We start from the raw sequence: 16,833 nt of genomic DNA, 5'->3' as shown, positions 1-16,833 counted from the left end.
CACGCAACCCAGGGCTCCAGCTCGGGGAAATAAAGCCTCAAACCTCTGATTGAAAATGCCCGTGGGGGTTGGGGCGGCAGCAGGAGAGACTCCCAGCCTCACAGGAGAGGTTGTTGGAGAGATCCACAGGGGCCTAGAGTGTGCACAAGCCCACCCACTCGGGAACCAGCACCAGAGGGGCCCAGTTTGATTGTGGGTAGCGGAGTGAAAGACTGGAATCTGGTGGAGAGGGGAGAGGGAGCCATTGCTCCCTCTCGGCCCCTCCCCCACGTACAGTGTCACAGAGCAGCAACCAGCATTGCCCCGCCCCCGGTGAACACCTAAGGCTCCGCCTCTTAAAGTAACAGATGCGCCAAGACAAAAAAAAAAATGGCCCAAGTGACAGAACACTTCAAAGCTCCAGAAAAAATACAACTAAGAGAGGAAGAGATAGCCAACCTATCGGATTCACAGTTCAAAACACTGGTTATCAAGACGCTCACAGAATTGGTTGAATCTGTTCGAAAACCAGATGAAAAAATGAAGCCTGTGCTAAGAGAAACAAAGGAAAATGTACAGGGAACCAATAGTGATGGGAAGGAAACTGGGACTCAAATCAACAGTGTGGACCACAAGGAAGAAAGAAACATCCAAGCAGAAAAGAATGAAGAAACAAGAATTCGGAAAAATGAGGAGAGGCTTAGGAACCTCCAGGACATCTTGAAACGTTCCAACATCTGAATTCTAGGGGTGCCAGAAGGAGAAGAGGAAGAACAAAAAATCCAAAACTTATTTGAACAAATAATGAAGGAGAACTTCCCCAGTCTGGCAAAGGAAATAGACTTCCAGGAAGTCCAGGAAGCTCAGAGAGTCCCAAAGAAGCTGGACCCAAGGAGGAACACACCAAGGCACATCATAATTACATTACCCAAGATGAAAGAGAAGGAGAGAATCTTAGAAGCAGCAAGAGAAAAGGACACAGTTACCTACAAAGCACTTCCCATAAGACTGTCAGCTGATTTTTCCAAAGAGACCTTACAGGCAGGAAGGGGCTGTCAAGAAGTATTCCAAGTCATGAAAGGCAAGGGCCTACATCCAAGATGACTGTATCCAGCAAAGCTATCATTTAGAATGGAAGGGAAGATAAAGTGCTCTCAGATAAGGTCAAGTTCAAGGAGTTCATCAACACCAAGCCCTTATTATATGAAATGTTAAAGGGAGTTACCTAAGAAAAAGAAGATAAAAAATATGAACAGTAAAAATGACAGCAAACTCACAGTTATTAACGACCACACCTAAAACAAAAACAAGAGCAAACTAGGCAAACAACTAGAACAGAACAGAACCATAGAGATGGAGATCACATGGAGGGTTGTCAATAGGGGAGTGGGAGGGGGAGGGGGGAAAGGTACAGAGAATAAGTAGCATAGATGATAGGTGGAAAATAGACAGGGGGAGGGTAAGAATAGTGTAGGAAATGTAGAAGCCAAAGAACTTACATGACCCATGGACATGAACTATAGGGGGGGAATGTGGGAGGGAGGGGGTGGGCAGGATGGAGTGGAGTGGGGTGGGAATGGGACAACTGTAATAACATAATAAATATATTAAAAAAAATAAAAATAAAAATCACAACAATGAAAAAAAAAATTGAGTTTCTACAACCTGACTTTTTAAAAGTACCATAGTACTAGTAGTTATGCCTTAGGACTGTACACATTTCATATTGTTCATATATGTACATATGTTCATACTATTTCACATGTACATATTTTTTAATATATAGACTAGCCATGTTACATTGAGTAGCCTTTAAGATCAAAGTCGCTTGTCTTCAGTTTTCAATTTTGGCCAGAGTGGTTCAGAAGAAAACTTAGAACTAAACCTGTAACTTCTACAAGTATTGGCCTGCTCAGATTTGGATTCATAAATTATGAACAAGAGGGTTTCTGGACTCTATTCCATAATTAAAATCTGGTTAAGCTGTTGCCGTGCATATTGATTTTGTTCTTAGACACTGAGGTGTTAGGTCTTTTTCTGAATTTGAAGCAACCTGTTATTTTTATTTTAATATTTGCAGTTTACCATATTTTAAAATATAGTATTGTTCAAATGATGAATACTCATACTTGGGCACTTTTATCCATTAGTCTTAGGTTTTGTTCACTTATGTGTTAAAGTAAACTTACATAACATGTGTTATGTTTTTTGTTTATTTTTATTGTTGACTCTATTTTAGATGTCCTCATCCCCATCCCCCAGCCTTTGTCCATCTCCACCCTGTCCCCAGCTCCCTTTCCTTCTGGCCATGACCATGATGTTGTCTGTGTCTATGGGTTATGCATGTGTGTTCTTTGGCTAATCCTTTCACCTTCTTTCATCCAGCCTCACTGCCCCCTGCCCCCCGACCCCCCACTCTCCTTCCTTCTGTCAGCTGTCAGTCTTTTCCATATATCCATGCCTCTGTTTCTATTTTGTTCATAAGTTTATATTGTTCATTAGATTCCACATACAAGTGAGATCATATGGTATTTGTCTTTCTCTGACTGGCTTGTTTCACTTAGTGTAATAATCTCCAGGTCCATTCATGCTATTGCAAAAGGTACGAATTCCTTGTTTTTAAATGACAGTGTAATATTCTATTGTGTAAATGTACTACAGCTTTTTTATCCACTCATCTACTGATGTGTACTTGGACTGTTTCCAGATTTTGGCTATTGTAAATAATGCTGCTATGAACATATGGGTGCTTATTTTTTTAATCAGGTGAATAATTAGCAAATATGTTATTCCATACAGTAGCCTTCCTTTTTATTTTGTTGACATTTTCTTTTCCTGAGCACAAGCTTTTTAGTTTGATGTGGTCCCATTTGTGTATTTTGTTTGTTTGTTTCACATGTCCTAGGAGATAAATTGGAAAAAATACTGTTATTAGTGATGCCTGAGATTTTACGTACTACTATGTTTTCTTATATGATTTTTTGTGGTTTTGTAACTTACATTTAAGTCTTTCATCCAGTGTATTTTTGTGTATGGTATAAGTTGATGGTCTAGTTTCTTTTTTCTTTTTCTTTTCTTTTTTTTGCACGTATTTGTCCAATTTTCCCAACACTATTTATCGAAAAGACTACCTTTATTCCATTGTATGCTCTTGCCTCCTTTGTCAAATATTAATTGACCATATAAATATAGGTTGATTTCTGGGCTCTGTTCTGTTCCTTTGATCTGTATGCCTGTTTTTTCGCCAGTACCGGGCTGTTTGATTATAATGGCCTTGTAGCATAGTTTGATAATCAGGTATTGTGATACCCTCAACTTTGTTCTTCTTTCTCAAGATTGTTGAGGTTATTTGGGGTCTCATTTGGTTCCATATAAATTTTTGGATAATTGTTCTAGAACTGTGAAATATACCCAAAGTTGTATTATTATTGTTTTGTTGTATTTTAATAGGGATTGCATTGAATCTATAGATTTACTTTGATAGTGTAGATGTTTTTATGATGTTAGTTCTTCCAATTCATGAACACAGTATATGCTTCCACTTATTTGTATCTTTCTCAATTTATTGAGTTTCTATAGTTTTCTGAATACAGGTCTTTTACCTCCTTGGCTAAATTTATTTGTAGGTACCTTATTTTTTCATTGCAGTGGTTAAGTGGGATTGTTTACTTAGTCTGTCTTTCTGATAGTTCATTATTGATGTGTAAAAATGCTGTCATTTTCTGAGTATTGATTTTGTATCCTTCTGCTTTGCCAAATTCATTTATTAGGCCTAAGTAGTTTTTTGGTGGAGTCTTTAGGGTTTTTTGTGTACAATATCATTTCATTTGCAAATAATGACAGTTTTACTTCCTCTCTTCCAGTTCGTATGCCTTTTGTTTCTTCTTGTATGATTGCTGTAGCTAGGACTTTTAGTACTAAATTGAATAGGGGTGGTAAAAGTGGACATTGCTGTCTTGTTCCTGATCTTAAGGGAAACACTTTTTTAAAAAATTTTTAATTGTTATTCAATTACAGTTGTATGCCCTTTCTCGCCATCCCTCCACCCCACCCCAGCCGAACCCCACTCCCTCCCCCATCTCCACCCTCCCCCTTGATTTTGTCCATGTGTCCTTTATAGTAGTCTATAAGGGGAAACACTTCTAATGTTTGCCCATTGAGTTTGATACTGGCCATGGGTTTGTCATATATGGCCTTTATTGTGTTGAGGTTATGTTCCTCTGTTCCCACTTTGCTGAGAGTTTTTGGCATAAATGGGTGTTGGATTTTATCAAATGCATTTTCATCATCTGTTGATATGATCATGTGATTTTTTTTTTTCATTTTGTTTATGTGATGGATCCTGTTTATTAATTTGTGGGTTTTGCACCAACATTGCATCCTTGGAATAAATCCCACTTGATTATGATATATGATTTTTTTTAATGTATTGCTGGACCTGGTTTGCTAACATTTGAGGATTTTAGCACCTAAGTTCATTAGGAGCTTTGGCCTATAATTTTCTCTTTTTGTCATGTCTTTATCTGGTTTTGGAATTAGGATAATGCTGGCCTCATCAAATGAGCTTGGAAGTTTTCCTTCAATTGAAAATTTTTGAAATTGAGAGGGAGGGGTGTTAGTTCTTCTCTGAATGTTTGGTAAAATTCACCTGTGAAGGAATGCAGTCCAAGACTTTTATTAGCTGGGAGTTTTTTGATTACTGCTTCAATTATACTAGTTATAATCTGTTCACATTCTCTGATTCTTCCTGATTCAGTTTGGGAAGATGGTATGTTTCTAGGAATTTATCTATTTTTTCCAGATAGTCCTATTTATTGGCATATTCTTATTTATAATATTCTCTTACAATTTTTTATATTTGGCATTAGTTGTTACTTATCTTTTATGGGGTGTTTTCTGGGTTTTTTTTTTTAATTTGTCCTTGATGAGTCTGGTTAAATGTTTATCGGTCTTGTTTCTTTTCTAAGAACCAACTTTTGGTTTCATTGATTTTTTTTTATAGTATTTTTCAGCTCCATTTTGTATTTCTGCTCTGATCTTTATTATTTCCTTCCTTCTGCCCACTTTGGGCTTGTTTTGTTTGTTTGTTTGTTTGTTTTTTGTTTTTAAACCAGGTCATTTAATTGTAAATTTGGTTTGTTTATTTGAGATTTTTCTTGTTTCTCGAGGTAGACCTGTAATGCTATGAACTTCCCTCTTGGTGTTACTGGATAGGCAGTCGATAGGAGCAGGTCTGCCTCAGGCCAGCCTTAGTGTGTGGTTCTTCACTTTGTTTAAGAAAGATTTCACAACATGAGTCCAGGTGATTTTGAGAATACGTTTATTTGATATACATGTCTCACTTTCCCCATTCTACTTGCCCAGGAATTTACCTGGCTTTTTACTATCCTGCCTCATTAGGACTTCTTCCATTGTGTCCTGTAGATCTGTGCTGGTGTGTCTCAGTATCATTTGTTTCAAGGTAACTTGATTTCTTCCTTGATTTCATTTTTAATCCCCCATTGTGTAGTAACATGTTATTCAGCCTTTATGACTCTGTGCTTTTTTAAGTTATTTTTCTTGTGGTTGATTTCTAGTTTCGTCCTATTTTGGTCAGAGAAGATGGCTTGATAATGATTTTATTCTTGAATTTATTGAGACTGACTTTGTGTCCTAACATGTGGTCTATTCTAGAATATGATCCATGTGCACTTGAAAAGAATGTGTAGTTTGCTGCCTTGGGGTGAATTTCTCAAAAGATATCAATTAAATCCATTTGATCTAGTTTTGTCATTTAAGGCCACCGTTTTCTTGTTGATTTTCTGCCTGGTAGATCTATCCATTGATGTCAGTGGGGTGTTAAAATCCTGTACTATGACTCTGTTACTGTCATTCTTTCAGTTTATGCCCATCAAGATTTGCTTTACATATTTAGGTACCCCTACGCAGGCTGCATAAATGTTTACCAGAGTTACATCCTTTTGCTGGATTGTCCTGTTTACCAGTATGTACTATCCTTTTTGTCTTTACTATAGCTTTTGTTTTAAAGTCTATTTTGTCAGTTATAAGTCTTTGTACTTTAGCTCTTCTTTTTATTTTTTATTTTCATGGAATATCTTTTTCCATCGTTTTACTTTCAGTTTGTGTGTGTCTTTATTTCTGAGGTTGGTCTCTTATAGACAGCATATATATGGGTCTTGCTTTCTTTTCCATTCAGCTACTATGTGTCTTTTTTTTTTTTTCTTTAATTTTCACCCAAGGACATGCGTACTGATTTTAGAGAGAGGTAAAGGGAGGTAGACAGAGAGGGAGAGAAACATTGCTGTAAGAGAGAAACATATATCACTTGTGTCCCTACTGGGTTCTGAACTCGCAACCTAGGCATGTGCCCTGACCTGGAATTGAGCCCATGACCTTGTGGTTTATGGGATGACCCTCCAACCAACAGCAATACTGGCCAGGGCTACCTACCCTGTGTCTTTTGATAGAAGCATTCTAGCCATTTACTTTTAAAGTGATTATTGATAGGTATGTACTTATTGCCATTTTATTCTTTTAACTGTTCCTCTTTTTTGTTTTTTTGTTTTGTTGTTGTTTTTCTTCTTCTTCCACTTCTTAAAGCAGTCATTGTAACATTTCTTGTAATACCTGTTTGTTCTAACAGACTCTTTTAGCTTTTTCTTATCTGGGAAGCTCTTTATTTCTTTTTCAATTTTAAATAATAGACTTCCTGGGTAAAGTAGTCTTGATTGTAGGTCCTTGCTTTTCATCACTTTGAATATTTCATGCCAGTCTCTTCTGGCCTGAAATGTTTCTGTTGAGAAATCAGCTGACAGTCTTATGGGAGTTCCCCTGTAGTAAGCTGCTTTTAAGATTCATTGTCTTTAATTTTTGCCATTTTTATTATGATGTGTCTTTGTGTGGGCCTCTCTGGGTTAATCTTGTTTGGGGTTATCTATGCTTCCTGGTCTTATGCAACTTTTTTCTTCATCAGGTTAGGGGAGTTTTCAGTCATTATTTCTTCTATCAGGTTCTTAATTTTTTGCTTTCTCTTCTTCTGGTACCCCTGTGATGTGGATGTTGATACCCTTCATGTTTCCCAAGATCCCTTAAACTCTCCTCATTAATTTTTTTTTTTCTTTTTGGTGCTCTGATTGGGTGGGGTTTTTTTCTACTTTGTTTTCCAAGTCGCTGATTTGATCCTCTGCTTCATCCACCCTACTTTTTCATTCCTTCCAGTGCATTCTTTTTATTTAATTGTATTTTCTATTATCATTTACCTTCCAGTATATTCTTGATGTTAGACATGGTATTCTTCATTTTCCAGTAGTTGTTTTTTCATGATTTCTATGTCCTTTGTCATGTTTTCAGTTCTCATTAAGTTCCTTAAGCATCCTTATAACCATTACTTTGAAATCCATATCTGAGAAATTGTTCGCCTCCATTTCATTTAGCTCTTTTTCTGGAGATTTCTCCTGTTCTTTCATTTGAGGCCTGTTTCTTTGTCTTCTTATTTTGGTTGCCTCTTTGTGTTTGTTTTTATGTACTAGATAGATCTGCTATGACTCCCTGTCTTTGTGAGGTAGCCTTATGTAGTAGGTATCCCGTGGGACCCACCCAGTGGTGCAGTCTCCCTGATCTAAGCTGGGTGGTGTAGGAATGTCCCTTGTGTGGGTTATTTGGGGCCTCCTGTTTAATTGAGCATTGATTGCTCTTGTCTGTCCGTGGGTGGGATTGATTCTCAGGCAGGCTGGCTGGCTGTGAGGCTCAAGTCCGACCATGGTATGTGAGCTGCAGTGCAGATGCAGTTTCGGTATGGCTTCTGTAAATCCTTGGTAATAAGTCTCCTCTGTAGCTAGTCTTAGGTGGTTATTCTGGTGATTGTTCTTTAATTTAGTTGTATTTCTAGTTTGGTCTTGGGAGGAGGTGAGTGTAAGATCCACCTACTTTACCACCGCCTTTAAAGTCCACACTTAACAATTTTTAAGAAAAATCTTTTCTGAATTTTCTAGGGTAATTCCTACCCTTTCATTAAATTTTTACCTTCTATTACTTCTGATTGTTCAAAGAATCACTTTCTTAATTGCATGATGACATGTTAATAAACATAGTGTAGACTCAAACTGGAATTTGCTTGCCCATTTCCACTCCACCTGTTCTAAGTCCTAATTTTTTTTTGGTAAATGGTAAATATTTAGTGAATATTTATTGAGAAATAAATGAATAAAGCAATGATTAGGAAAAGAAAATAAAACAGAGCCTCAGCTCTAACTGCTCAATAATTATTTTTTAAATGTATTTTATTGATTATGTTTTACAGTTGTCCCATTTCCTCTCCTTCACTCCACTCCATCCTGCACACCCCCTCCCTCCCACATTCCCCCCCTATAGTTCACATCCATGGGTCATACTTATAAGTTCTTTGGCTTCTACATTTCCTATACTATTCTTACCCTCTCCCTGTCTATTTTCTTCCTACCATTTATGCTGCTTATTCTCTGTACCTTTCCTCCCTCTCTCCCGCTCCCACTCCCGTTGATAATCCTCCATGTGATCTCCATTTCTGTGGTTCTGTTCCTGTTCTAGATGTTGGCTTAGTTTGCTTTTGTTTTTGTTTCAGGTGTGGTTGTTAATAACTGTGAGTTTGCTGTAATTTTACTGTTCCTATTTTTCATCATCTTTTCCTTAGATAAATCCCTTTAACATTTAATATAATAAGGGCTTGGTGTTGATGAACTCCTTGAACTTGACCTTATCTGGGAAGGTCTTTATCTGCCCTTCCATTCTAAATGATAGCTTTGTTGGATAGAGCAATCTTGGATGTAGGTCCTTGCCTTTCATGACTTGGAATACTTCTTTCCAGCCCCTTCTTGCCTGTAAGGTCTCTTTGGAGAAATCAGCTGACAGTCTTATGGGAAGTCCTTTGTAGGCAACTGTGTCCTTTTCTCTTGCTGCTTCTAAGATTCTCTCCTCTTTCATCTTGGGTAATGTAATTATGATGTGCCTTGGTGTGTTCCTCCTTGGGTCCAGCTTCTTTGGGACTCTCTGAGCTTCCTGGACTTCCTGGAAGTCTATTTCCTTTGCCAGATTGGGGGAGTTCTCCTTCATTATTTGTTCAAATAAGTTTTCAATATTTTGTTCTTCCTCTCCTCCTTCTGGCACCCCTATAATTTGGATGTTGGAACAGTTCAAGATGTCCCAGAGGCTCCTAAGCTGCTCATTTTTTTGAATTCTTGTTTCTTCATTCTTTTCTGCTTGGATGTTTCTTTCTTCCTTGTGGTCCACACTGTTGATTTGAGTCCCAGTTTCCCTTGCATCACTGTTGGTTCCCTGTACATTTCCCTTTGTTTTTCTTAGCATAGGCTTCATTTTTTCATCTGGTTTTCGAACCGATTCAACCAATTCTGTGAGCGTCTTGATAACCAGTGTTTTGAACTGTGAATCCGATAGGTTGGCTATCTCTTCCTCTCTTAGTTGTATTTTTTCTGGAGCTTTGATCTGTTCTTTCATTTGGGCCATTTTTTTTTGTCTTGGCACGTCTGTTACTTTAAGAGGCGGAGCCTTAGGTGTTCACTGGGGTCGGGGTAATGCTGGTTGCTGCTCTTTGATGCTGTATGTGGGGGAGGGGTCCGATAGGGAGCATTGGCTCTTACTCCACTCTCTGCTGATTTTCAGTCACTTCCCCCGCTACCCACAAATTGGGCCTTTCTGGTGCTGCTTCCCAAGTGGGTGGGTTTGTGTACATTCTAGGACCCTGTGAGTCTTTCCAATGAACTCTCCTGTGAGGCTGGGACTTTCTCCCGCTGCAGCCTCAACCCCCACAGGTGTTTTCAGTGGTTTGAGGCTTTATTTCCCCAGGCTGGAACTCTGGTGGGTTGCTCCCTCTGTTGCCGAGTCCACCAGCTGCTGCCTTGCCAGCCAGGTGCAGCCTTGCCTGCCCTGGTCCTCCAGCCACCAGCTTGCCACAAGTCCTTTCCACCTGGCTGCCCGTCTCCTCCCCTCCTTCCATACAGTTCGGACTTCCATACAGTTCGGTTTTCTGTCAGTTCTATTTGTTTTTTGTTTTTAAATTGTTTTTGTCCTTTTAGTTGTGCGAAGAGGCACAGAGGAGGCACAGTGTGTCTACCTACGCATCCATCCATCTTGGCCAGAAGTCTCTGAATTCCTAATCTGATGGGAAGGGTTTATCAACATTTGTTTTTAAATCAAAGTTTATCATCTGTGATTCAGTTGATTAATTCCATAGGTAAATGCAGAATTAAGAAATTATTGGGCCTGCATGAGAGTGGCATGCATAAATGGTTATTTCCTTATGAATATATTGTTTTGAAAAATATGATGCACATGAATATTTCTCAGTTGATTATGGATATCATTTTCTTTAGAAAATATTTGAAATAATATCTAAAAGCTTATTAATGTGAATTGAGTAATTGTAAGTATAAACGTGTCCTATTAGACATAACGTATTTAGAATTAATTTCTACTTTTTCCCCCCTTTTTTTGCCAACGTAAAGTGGCTAAAAGCCAAGGTAAGAGATGCTACTTATCATTCGATCCACAGTTTTACCTCTATGTTGATAGAGGCTGCAGAACCACTAAAATTTGAAACTCTTTTTCTGTCTGTCTGCTTTCCCCCAAAGGGTTTATGTAGATTAAATGTACTCAAACTCAGTACAAATCAGCTACATTTAGCTTGGATGTGTTAATATATCAAAGATATATTGACATCTGCATTTATATAGGAACATTAATTTTGCTAACATTTATTGCTTTGCTTATTTTTTGATAGTTGCCTTGCTTTTATAGACTTACAGTTAGGAGGTTTCCCAGATATCACATATGACTTTGTTACTAGGATAAAGATATTTTTCAGATGAATATTTTAGCCAGTTGACATTGAGATCTGTGGTTTATATTCATGCACACATTTCATAAATTTTGGGAAACTTACTATTGGGATACAGATACATTTTATCTCGGTGAACATATTTAATAATAAAATAATATATAAAACCTGTATTTTGCCATAAGCTAGAATGAATTAGAAAAGCCAAGTACAAGAGGTTTCTTTACTTTTAAAATGTAGAAGCAAAGTCTGTTGTTCAAACTGTCTGGGAATCCTTACTTCACTTCCTGATATTAAAAAAAAAAAACCCAATAATACATGGTGTCAAAACACGAGAGAACAATTTGGTATAAAAATAAAAGCTCTTTTTTTTGTGTGCATTTTAGCATGGGAATAATCAGCCTGCAAGAACTGGCACACTGTCAAGAACAAATCCTCCTACTCAGAAACCACCAAGTCCTCCCATGTCAGGCCGGGGAACATTGGGGTAAGAATTCAACTACAGTTTACAAGAAAATTTATATGCTAAAGGAAGAGATGTTTTTGTGTTTAGGTAAATGTATGGATTCTTGCTATGGGACCCTCTGAATAGCTTTTACAATTCATTTTGTTTCTGTTTTTTCTTTTTTTAAACAGAATCCTAAATGAATCTACTTATTTTACAATATTCTCTATAGGAGTCTATACTAGACATTCTTTTGTGTATGTACAAATGAGCATTATTAATTTATCTTTTAATTCATTTTTTAAAAATATAAATTTGACTTATTTATTTCAAGTGAAATGACCAGTGTATTCCATATGGTGCTTTCACATGTATTTACAGTATTTGTATTGCAGAACTTTGAATAAGTGGTCTATTTTGTGTAGTTTGGCTTGGTAACCGTTTCTGTTTCCTCTATTACTTTCCATCTAAGATTTAGGGGTTCTTTATCTGGTATACTTCTAATTGTGCTTGTGCTTGTAATCTTAGGGCCCTTCGTACTTGAGTAGCTTTGTGGGAAGGCCAGTTGGAGAAGCAATAAAGATAACAGTTGGCTTCTTCCTTCTCAGTTCTCAATGCAATAAAAATATTGAATAATTGGTAAGCCATTTCTGAAAGATTGTTCACCTTAACATAGGAAATAATATATTAGAGCTCTTTCTAGTGGAGGGCTGGGGAATCATTATTTTATAGTAATAGGGATCAACAGTAAAATTTTTTTTACAGACTTAATTTTTCTTTACATTTTATAAGCCCCTTGCCCCTGCAAAAAACACATGAAATTATTAAATAGAAAAGATAAAATCATTTATTGGGAAACTAATGGCATTACATCTAGTAGCAGCATGTATTGTACTTGCCCATTGTCCATGTATTTCCATACTGAGGTAGCAGTAAACTGCAGAGGATATACATAGCTTCCCTTATGTATAATAAGACTGTGGCTTGTGGGTGACTGAACTGGGAATAATGTATATTTCAAAGTTTGATATTGAGCATTTCAAAAATTATAACCATTAATTTTAGAAATAGGGTTAAAACTTTTATTTATTTTTTAAAAAGATTTTATTTCTTTATTTTCAGAGAGAGGAGAAGGGAGGGAGAAAGAGTGGAAACATCAGAGAAATAGAGAAACTTTGTCTGTTGCCTCTTGCATGTCCCCAGCTGGGGACCTGGCCTGCAGTCCAGGCATGTGCCCTGACTGGGAATTGAACCAGCAGTCTTTCGGTTCGCAGGCTAATGCTTAATCCACTGAGCAGCACTAACCAGGACAGAAATAGGCTAAGAACTTTTAAATTACCTTTTCTATGCTTTTCCTCAGAAAAGGTAACAAATTTTAGTTTTTTCATAAAGTAAGAAAATTCATGTACTCCAATTAAGAATTGTTTTAAACTTCATTATTAATTCTTTTTAAACTTGTATTATAGTTGGTTTCAAAGGGACAATCACAAATTTGGGGTGGCAGCACCATTTTATGTTTCTTATTCATTATTCCTTTCTCCAATGCTTCTTTAGACGGAATACTCCTTACAAAACCCTGGAACCTGTTAAACCCCCAACAGTTCCTAATGACTACATGACAAGTCCTGCTAGGCTTGGAAGTCAGCATAGCCCAGGCAGGACAGCTTCTTTAAATCAGAGACCAAGGACACACAGGTAATCATTCAGGTTGAGCCTTTGAACATTTGAGAGTGGGGGTCACTGACTGTACACAGACTGTACTGTTGCTGAGAAGAGTACTATAATGTTAACACAGAATGTAAAAGTTGAGGTAATAATATTGTGTATGTTTCTGTTAAAACTTCTGAATTTTAGATTTTTATACATAATTTATACTATAAGCAGATGGCTACTGTTCCTTTTGTCAGAGGTAGAGATGTATATTTGCATATAAGCTAAAGAATGTTTTTTGAGACAGTCTTTTAAAAAAGATCAAGGTAACCACTCTTAAAAATTTTTGGATAAGATGTTAAAAATCAGAAATTATACAACGTGATTTAAACTTTAAGAGGTTGGAAGAAAGGAGACCTAGCTTAGTTCTGCGGAAGAATTAATTAAAGAGATTTGATATACTCTAGAATATGTTATTGTATAAATTGTTTTTAAAAGTTCTAGAAATCAGTTACCCAGTAGATTTTTAGAAACTTGGTGGTGGAACATAACATACATTTAGAAAAGTATACACTTTATTAAGTACATAACTTAATGGATTAATACAAATTGAACACACTCATATAACCATCACCCAGGTCAGAAAATGAAACATTACCATCAACCTGTAAGTCTCCCTCAGGCCCTTTCCCAATTATTACCTCTACCTTCTTCCTTCAATAGTAGCCACTCCATTTTGGGGTACGTTTATAAAGCCAGACAAATTTATTGTATAACTTAATTTGTGTTATTCTTCAATTGTACCTCTCACTTAATAAGTTGGGTAAGAACCTCTCCTTACCTTGACTTTTGAGTTGGTATATTAGAGTTAGAACTTAGCAGAATTATTTTTTGGGTTTCAACTAAATAGGGTATCAGGCTCTTAAATGCTATGTAGTTGGCATTTGTTGTTATTGCTGCTGTTAGTAAATAAATTCTTACATTGGTAGCTGCAGTTACTGTATCAGGTCAAGTTCTGTGAGGACCAAATAGTCCTTTTTTTATGTTTGTTACTGAATTATTACATCAAAACATGGTTTTTCTCTATAGTTTAACTGTATGCAACAAGTAGTTATTAAGAGTTACTTAATTAGATACTAGGAATATACCAGTAAGGTATAGTTCTTTTTTTCAGAAGCTCATTTTGATAGAACAGGGATCAACAAACTTTTATAAAGGCCACATTGTCAATATTTTAAGGTTTGTGGGCCATTGGGTCTTCGTTGCAATTACTCAGTTTCCCATCATAGCATGAATGCAACTACGGACAATACCTAAATGAGTAATTTTTTTTTAAGGTTTTATTTATTTACCTCTTAGAAAGAGTGTAAGGAAGGGAGAAAGACAGGGAGAGAAAGATCAGTATGTGAGAGATACATCAGTTGGTTGCCTCTTGCACTCCCCCTACTGGGGAACCTGGCCCGCAACCCCTGGGAATTGAACCTCCCACCTTTTGGTTTGCAGGCTGGCACTGAGCCACACCAAGTGAGGGCTGATTGTGTAATATTTTATATATGGTAGTGAAATTTGAGTTTCATGTAATTTTAATTTGTCATAAAACACTATTCCTCTTTTGGTTTTTTCAACCACTTAAAAATGCAAAAAACATTCTTAGCTTACAGGTCATAAAAAAGCAGATCATGAGTCAGATTTCTCTTGTGCTGTAATTTGCTAATACCCAAGTCAGAAAAAAGCCAGTAATTGTAGAAGGGGATAGTAAGTGCAGAAATATTCATGTCTGTTATGCATAGTCTGGAGGGTTTTTGGTGGCACAAAGCAAGAGCACCTGTCTTGAAGGAGTTAAGGGAGGCCTGTACATTGAAGCTATTTTTGTGATGTAAACAGCTTTCTGTTTTTCCTTCATTAACATATGGTGATGTAATTATAGAATGATCACATTGGAGAAAAAAATTTATCTAGGCAGTGCACGTCTTTGCCCTGTTGTGTTTTTTCTGATCCTGTTAAGCGAGTAATACTGATTTTAACATACAATATGAAAGCTTAAGGCTGTACATGTGTACATGTACATTTGCATAGATGTACATGTACACATTACTTACTTAACACAACTATATAGTGTGAGGTCTTATACCTAAAGGGATAGGAAATCCATAGTAATTCAAATAGTAGGGAATTAAAGTTTAACAGTAATGAATGACAATTCTAGAATGCCTCACACTGAAACTTCACTACTGCCTTTTTGTTGTTATTTTGCTCATTTTTGAGAAAATTTCCTGTTCTATCACCACTCTTTGAGATGAGTGGAGGTTTTTATACTAATTCTAGACTAAAACTGGTTCCCTTGTATTTAACTTTTATACCATCTTGTATATTTTCTTTTGTTTTTTAATGTCTTATGTTCCCATTCTCAACTGTAAGCTCCATGACAACATGGCTTATATCTGACTTATTCATTGCCGCTCATAGCAGGTTTTAAATAAATCCTTGTTGACTTAGTATATTATCCATTGGTTATTTCTTAATAGTATAATCTCTTCTGATAGTTCTGGGTGTTATGTTAAGATTATATTGGTTTCCAATAGATGTGTAGAATGAGAAACACAAGAACCACTTCAAGTATTAGGATTTGCATTTAACCGTTTTAAAAATTTCTTTGTATGTGTATCATTAAAGGAAGTAGTTAGTGGTTTTGAGTTGATTATTGAAATTATTTTAGATAAATCACTAGAATTGCTTTTTTCACAATTTTTTCTTTTCTTTGCAGTGGAAGTAGTGGGGGAAGTGGAAGTCGAGAAAATAGTGGAAGCAGCAGTATTGGCATTCCCATTGCCGTGCCTACACCTTCACCACCCACTATTGGACCAGGTATATTATTTATCAGTCTATTTTAATATGTGGTAGTATTTATGAGCTTGATTATGGAAGCCTAAAATAATTTAGTTATTAAGTCAAATTATTTATTAAATTTATGCGATTGTTGCTAGAACATAAACGCTAACACCAAATTTAAAAACATTTTTACGCTGGTATTCACATAGTCTGGAGGGTTTTTTTTTTTTAAACCAGCTATTTCTCCTTATAGATGAAGCATATTAATAGCTTTATTAAATAACTCTTTGGCCATTTTGCTTTAGAAATACTTATCTTGGGCATAATCAAGGATGATGTTTATTATTTCAAGAGAAAACCAATATTGTTGATACTGCAACCAAAGAATTAGTGTCTACAAAGTGAATTATCTATTAATGAGTTCTGATGTTGCCTTCTAGGCTAGTATCTCAGCTCGTGTTAGTTTGTTATATGACTTTACTATACTTACGTATGATATACAGTACTTATTTCAGTAAAATACCATGAATATTAAATGGGATGAAAAAGGAAAAGTCCTTTTACATATTAGATTATGTGAAAATTTAAGAAGACTTTGTAGTGTTAAAAATAAGAATGGTAATCAATACTGTTAGGGAATAGTTTTACCTTCTGAAGGATGTTGTTGAAAAGAGAAAAAGCTACTCACAAAAACAGGCATATTTCGTAGTTAATGTAGATGTGAACTCAATGACCTCTTTACCTAGTAAAATTCTTATGTATTTGAACATGCTTTACGTATGGCTGTCTTTCTCCCTTTTTTTCCTTCTTTCCAAAACATTGTACTTTCTTACTGTTTCAGAATGTTTAGTTCTCTTTCTTGCACTCTGACCTGAATTATAAACTATTTTATTAGAAAACATTTCTGTCCCTCCTCCTTCTGGAGCTCCACCAGCACCACCTCTTCCACCACTTCTCCCAGGGAACACTGTGATAGGTGAGATTGCATAACCATTGGAGTGATTTAACTTACTTTGCGTAATTTATAATAAACTCCTCTGTTAAACTGCTAGCTTTTATAGTTTTAGGTTGTCAGTGGTAATACAAAGTGTTAAATCTAATT

General features: G+C 36.4%; 1 protein-coding gene across 11 annotated transcripts in view; it reads left to right on the top strand.

The window, feature by feature from the left end:
- ABI1 (abl interactor 1) overlaps positions 1 to 16,833 on the top strand; it is a 129,359-nt gene that overhangs the window by 96,626 nt on the left and 15,900 nt on the right. For 4 of the 11 annotated variants that reach the window (XM_024576607.4, XM_045184133.3, XM_024576596.4 and 1 more), the window contains exons 4-7: positions 10,476 to 10,490; positions 11,194 to 11,294; positions 12,807 to 12,947; positions 15,667 to 15,767. In XM_024576607.4, coding sequence (XP_024432375.1) covers positions 10,476 to 10,490; positions 11,194 to 11,294; positions 12,807 to 12,947; positions 15,667 to 15,767 — 358 coding nt within the window. Of the gene's footprint in view, positions 1 to 10,475; positions 10,491 to 11,193; positions 11,295 to 12,806; positions 12,948 to 15,666; positions 15,768 to 16,626; positions 16,708 to 16,833 lie in introns of all 11 variants that reach the window. The other 7 variants (XM_024576601.4, XM_024576614.4, XM_045184140.3 and 4 more) reach the window with 4 other exon arrangements.

This window comes from Desmodus rotundus, chromosome 4 (assembly GCF_022682495.2).
Source record: "Desmodus rotundus isolate HL8 chromosome 4, HLdesRot8A.1, whole genome shotgun sequence".
Lineage (NCBI taxonomy): Eukaryota > Metazoa > Chordata > Mammalia > Chiroptera > Phyllostomidae > Desmodus > Desmodus rotundus.
This window is presented reverse-complemented; position numbering and strand designations above follow the sequence as displayed.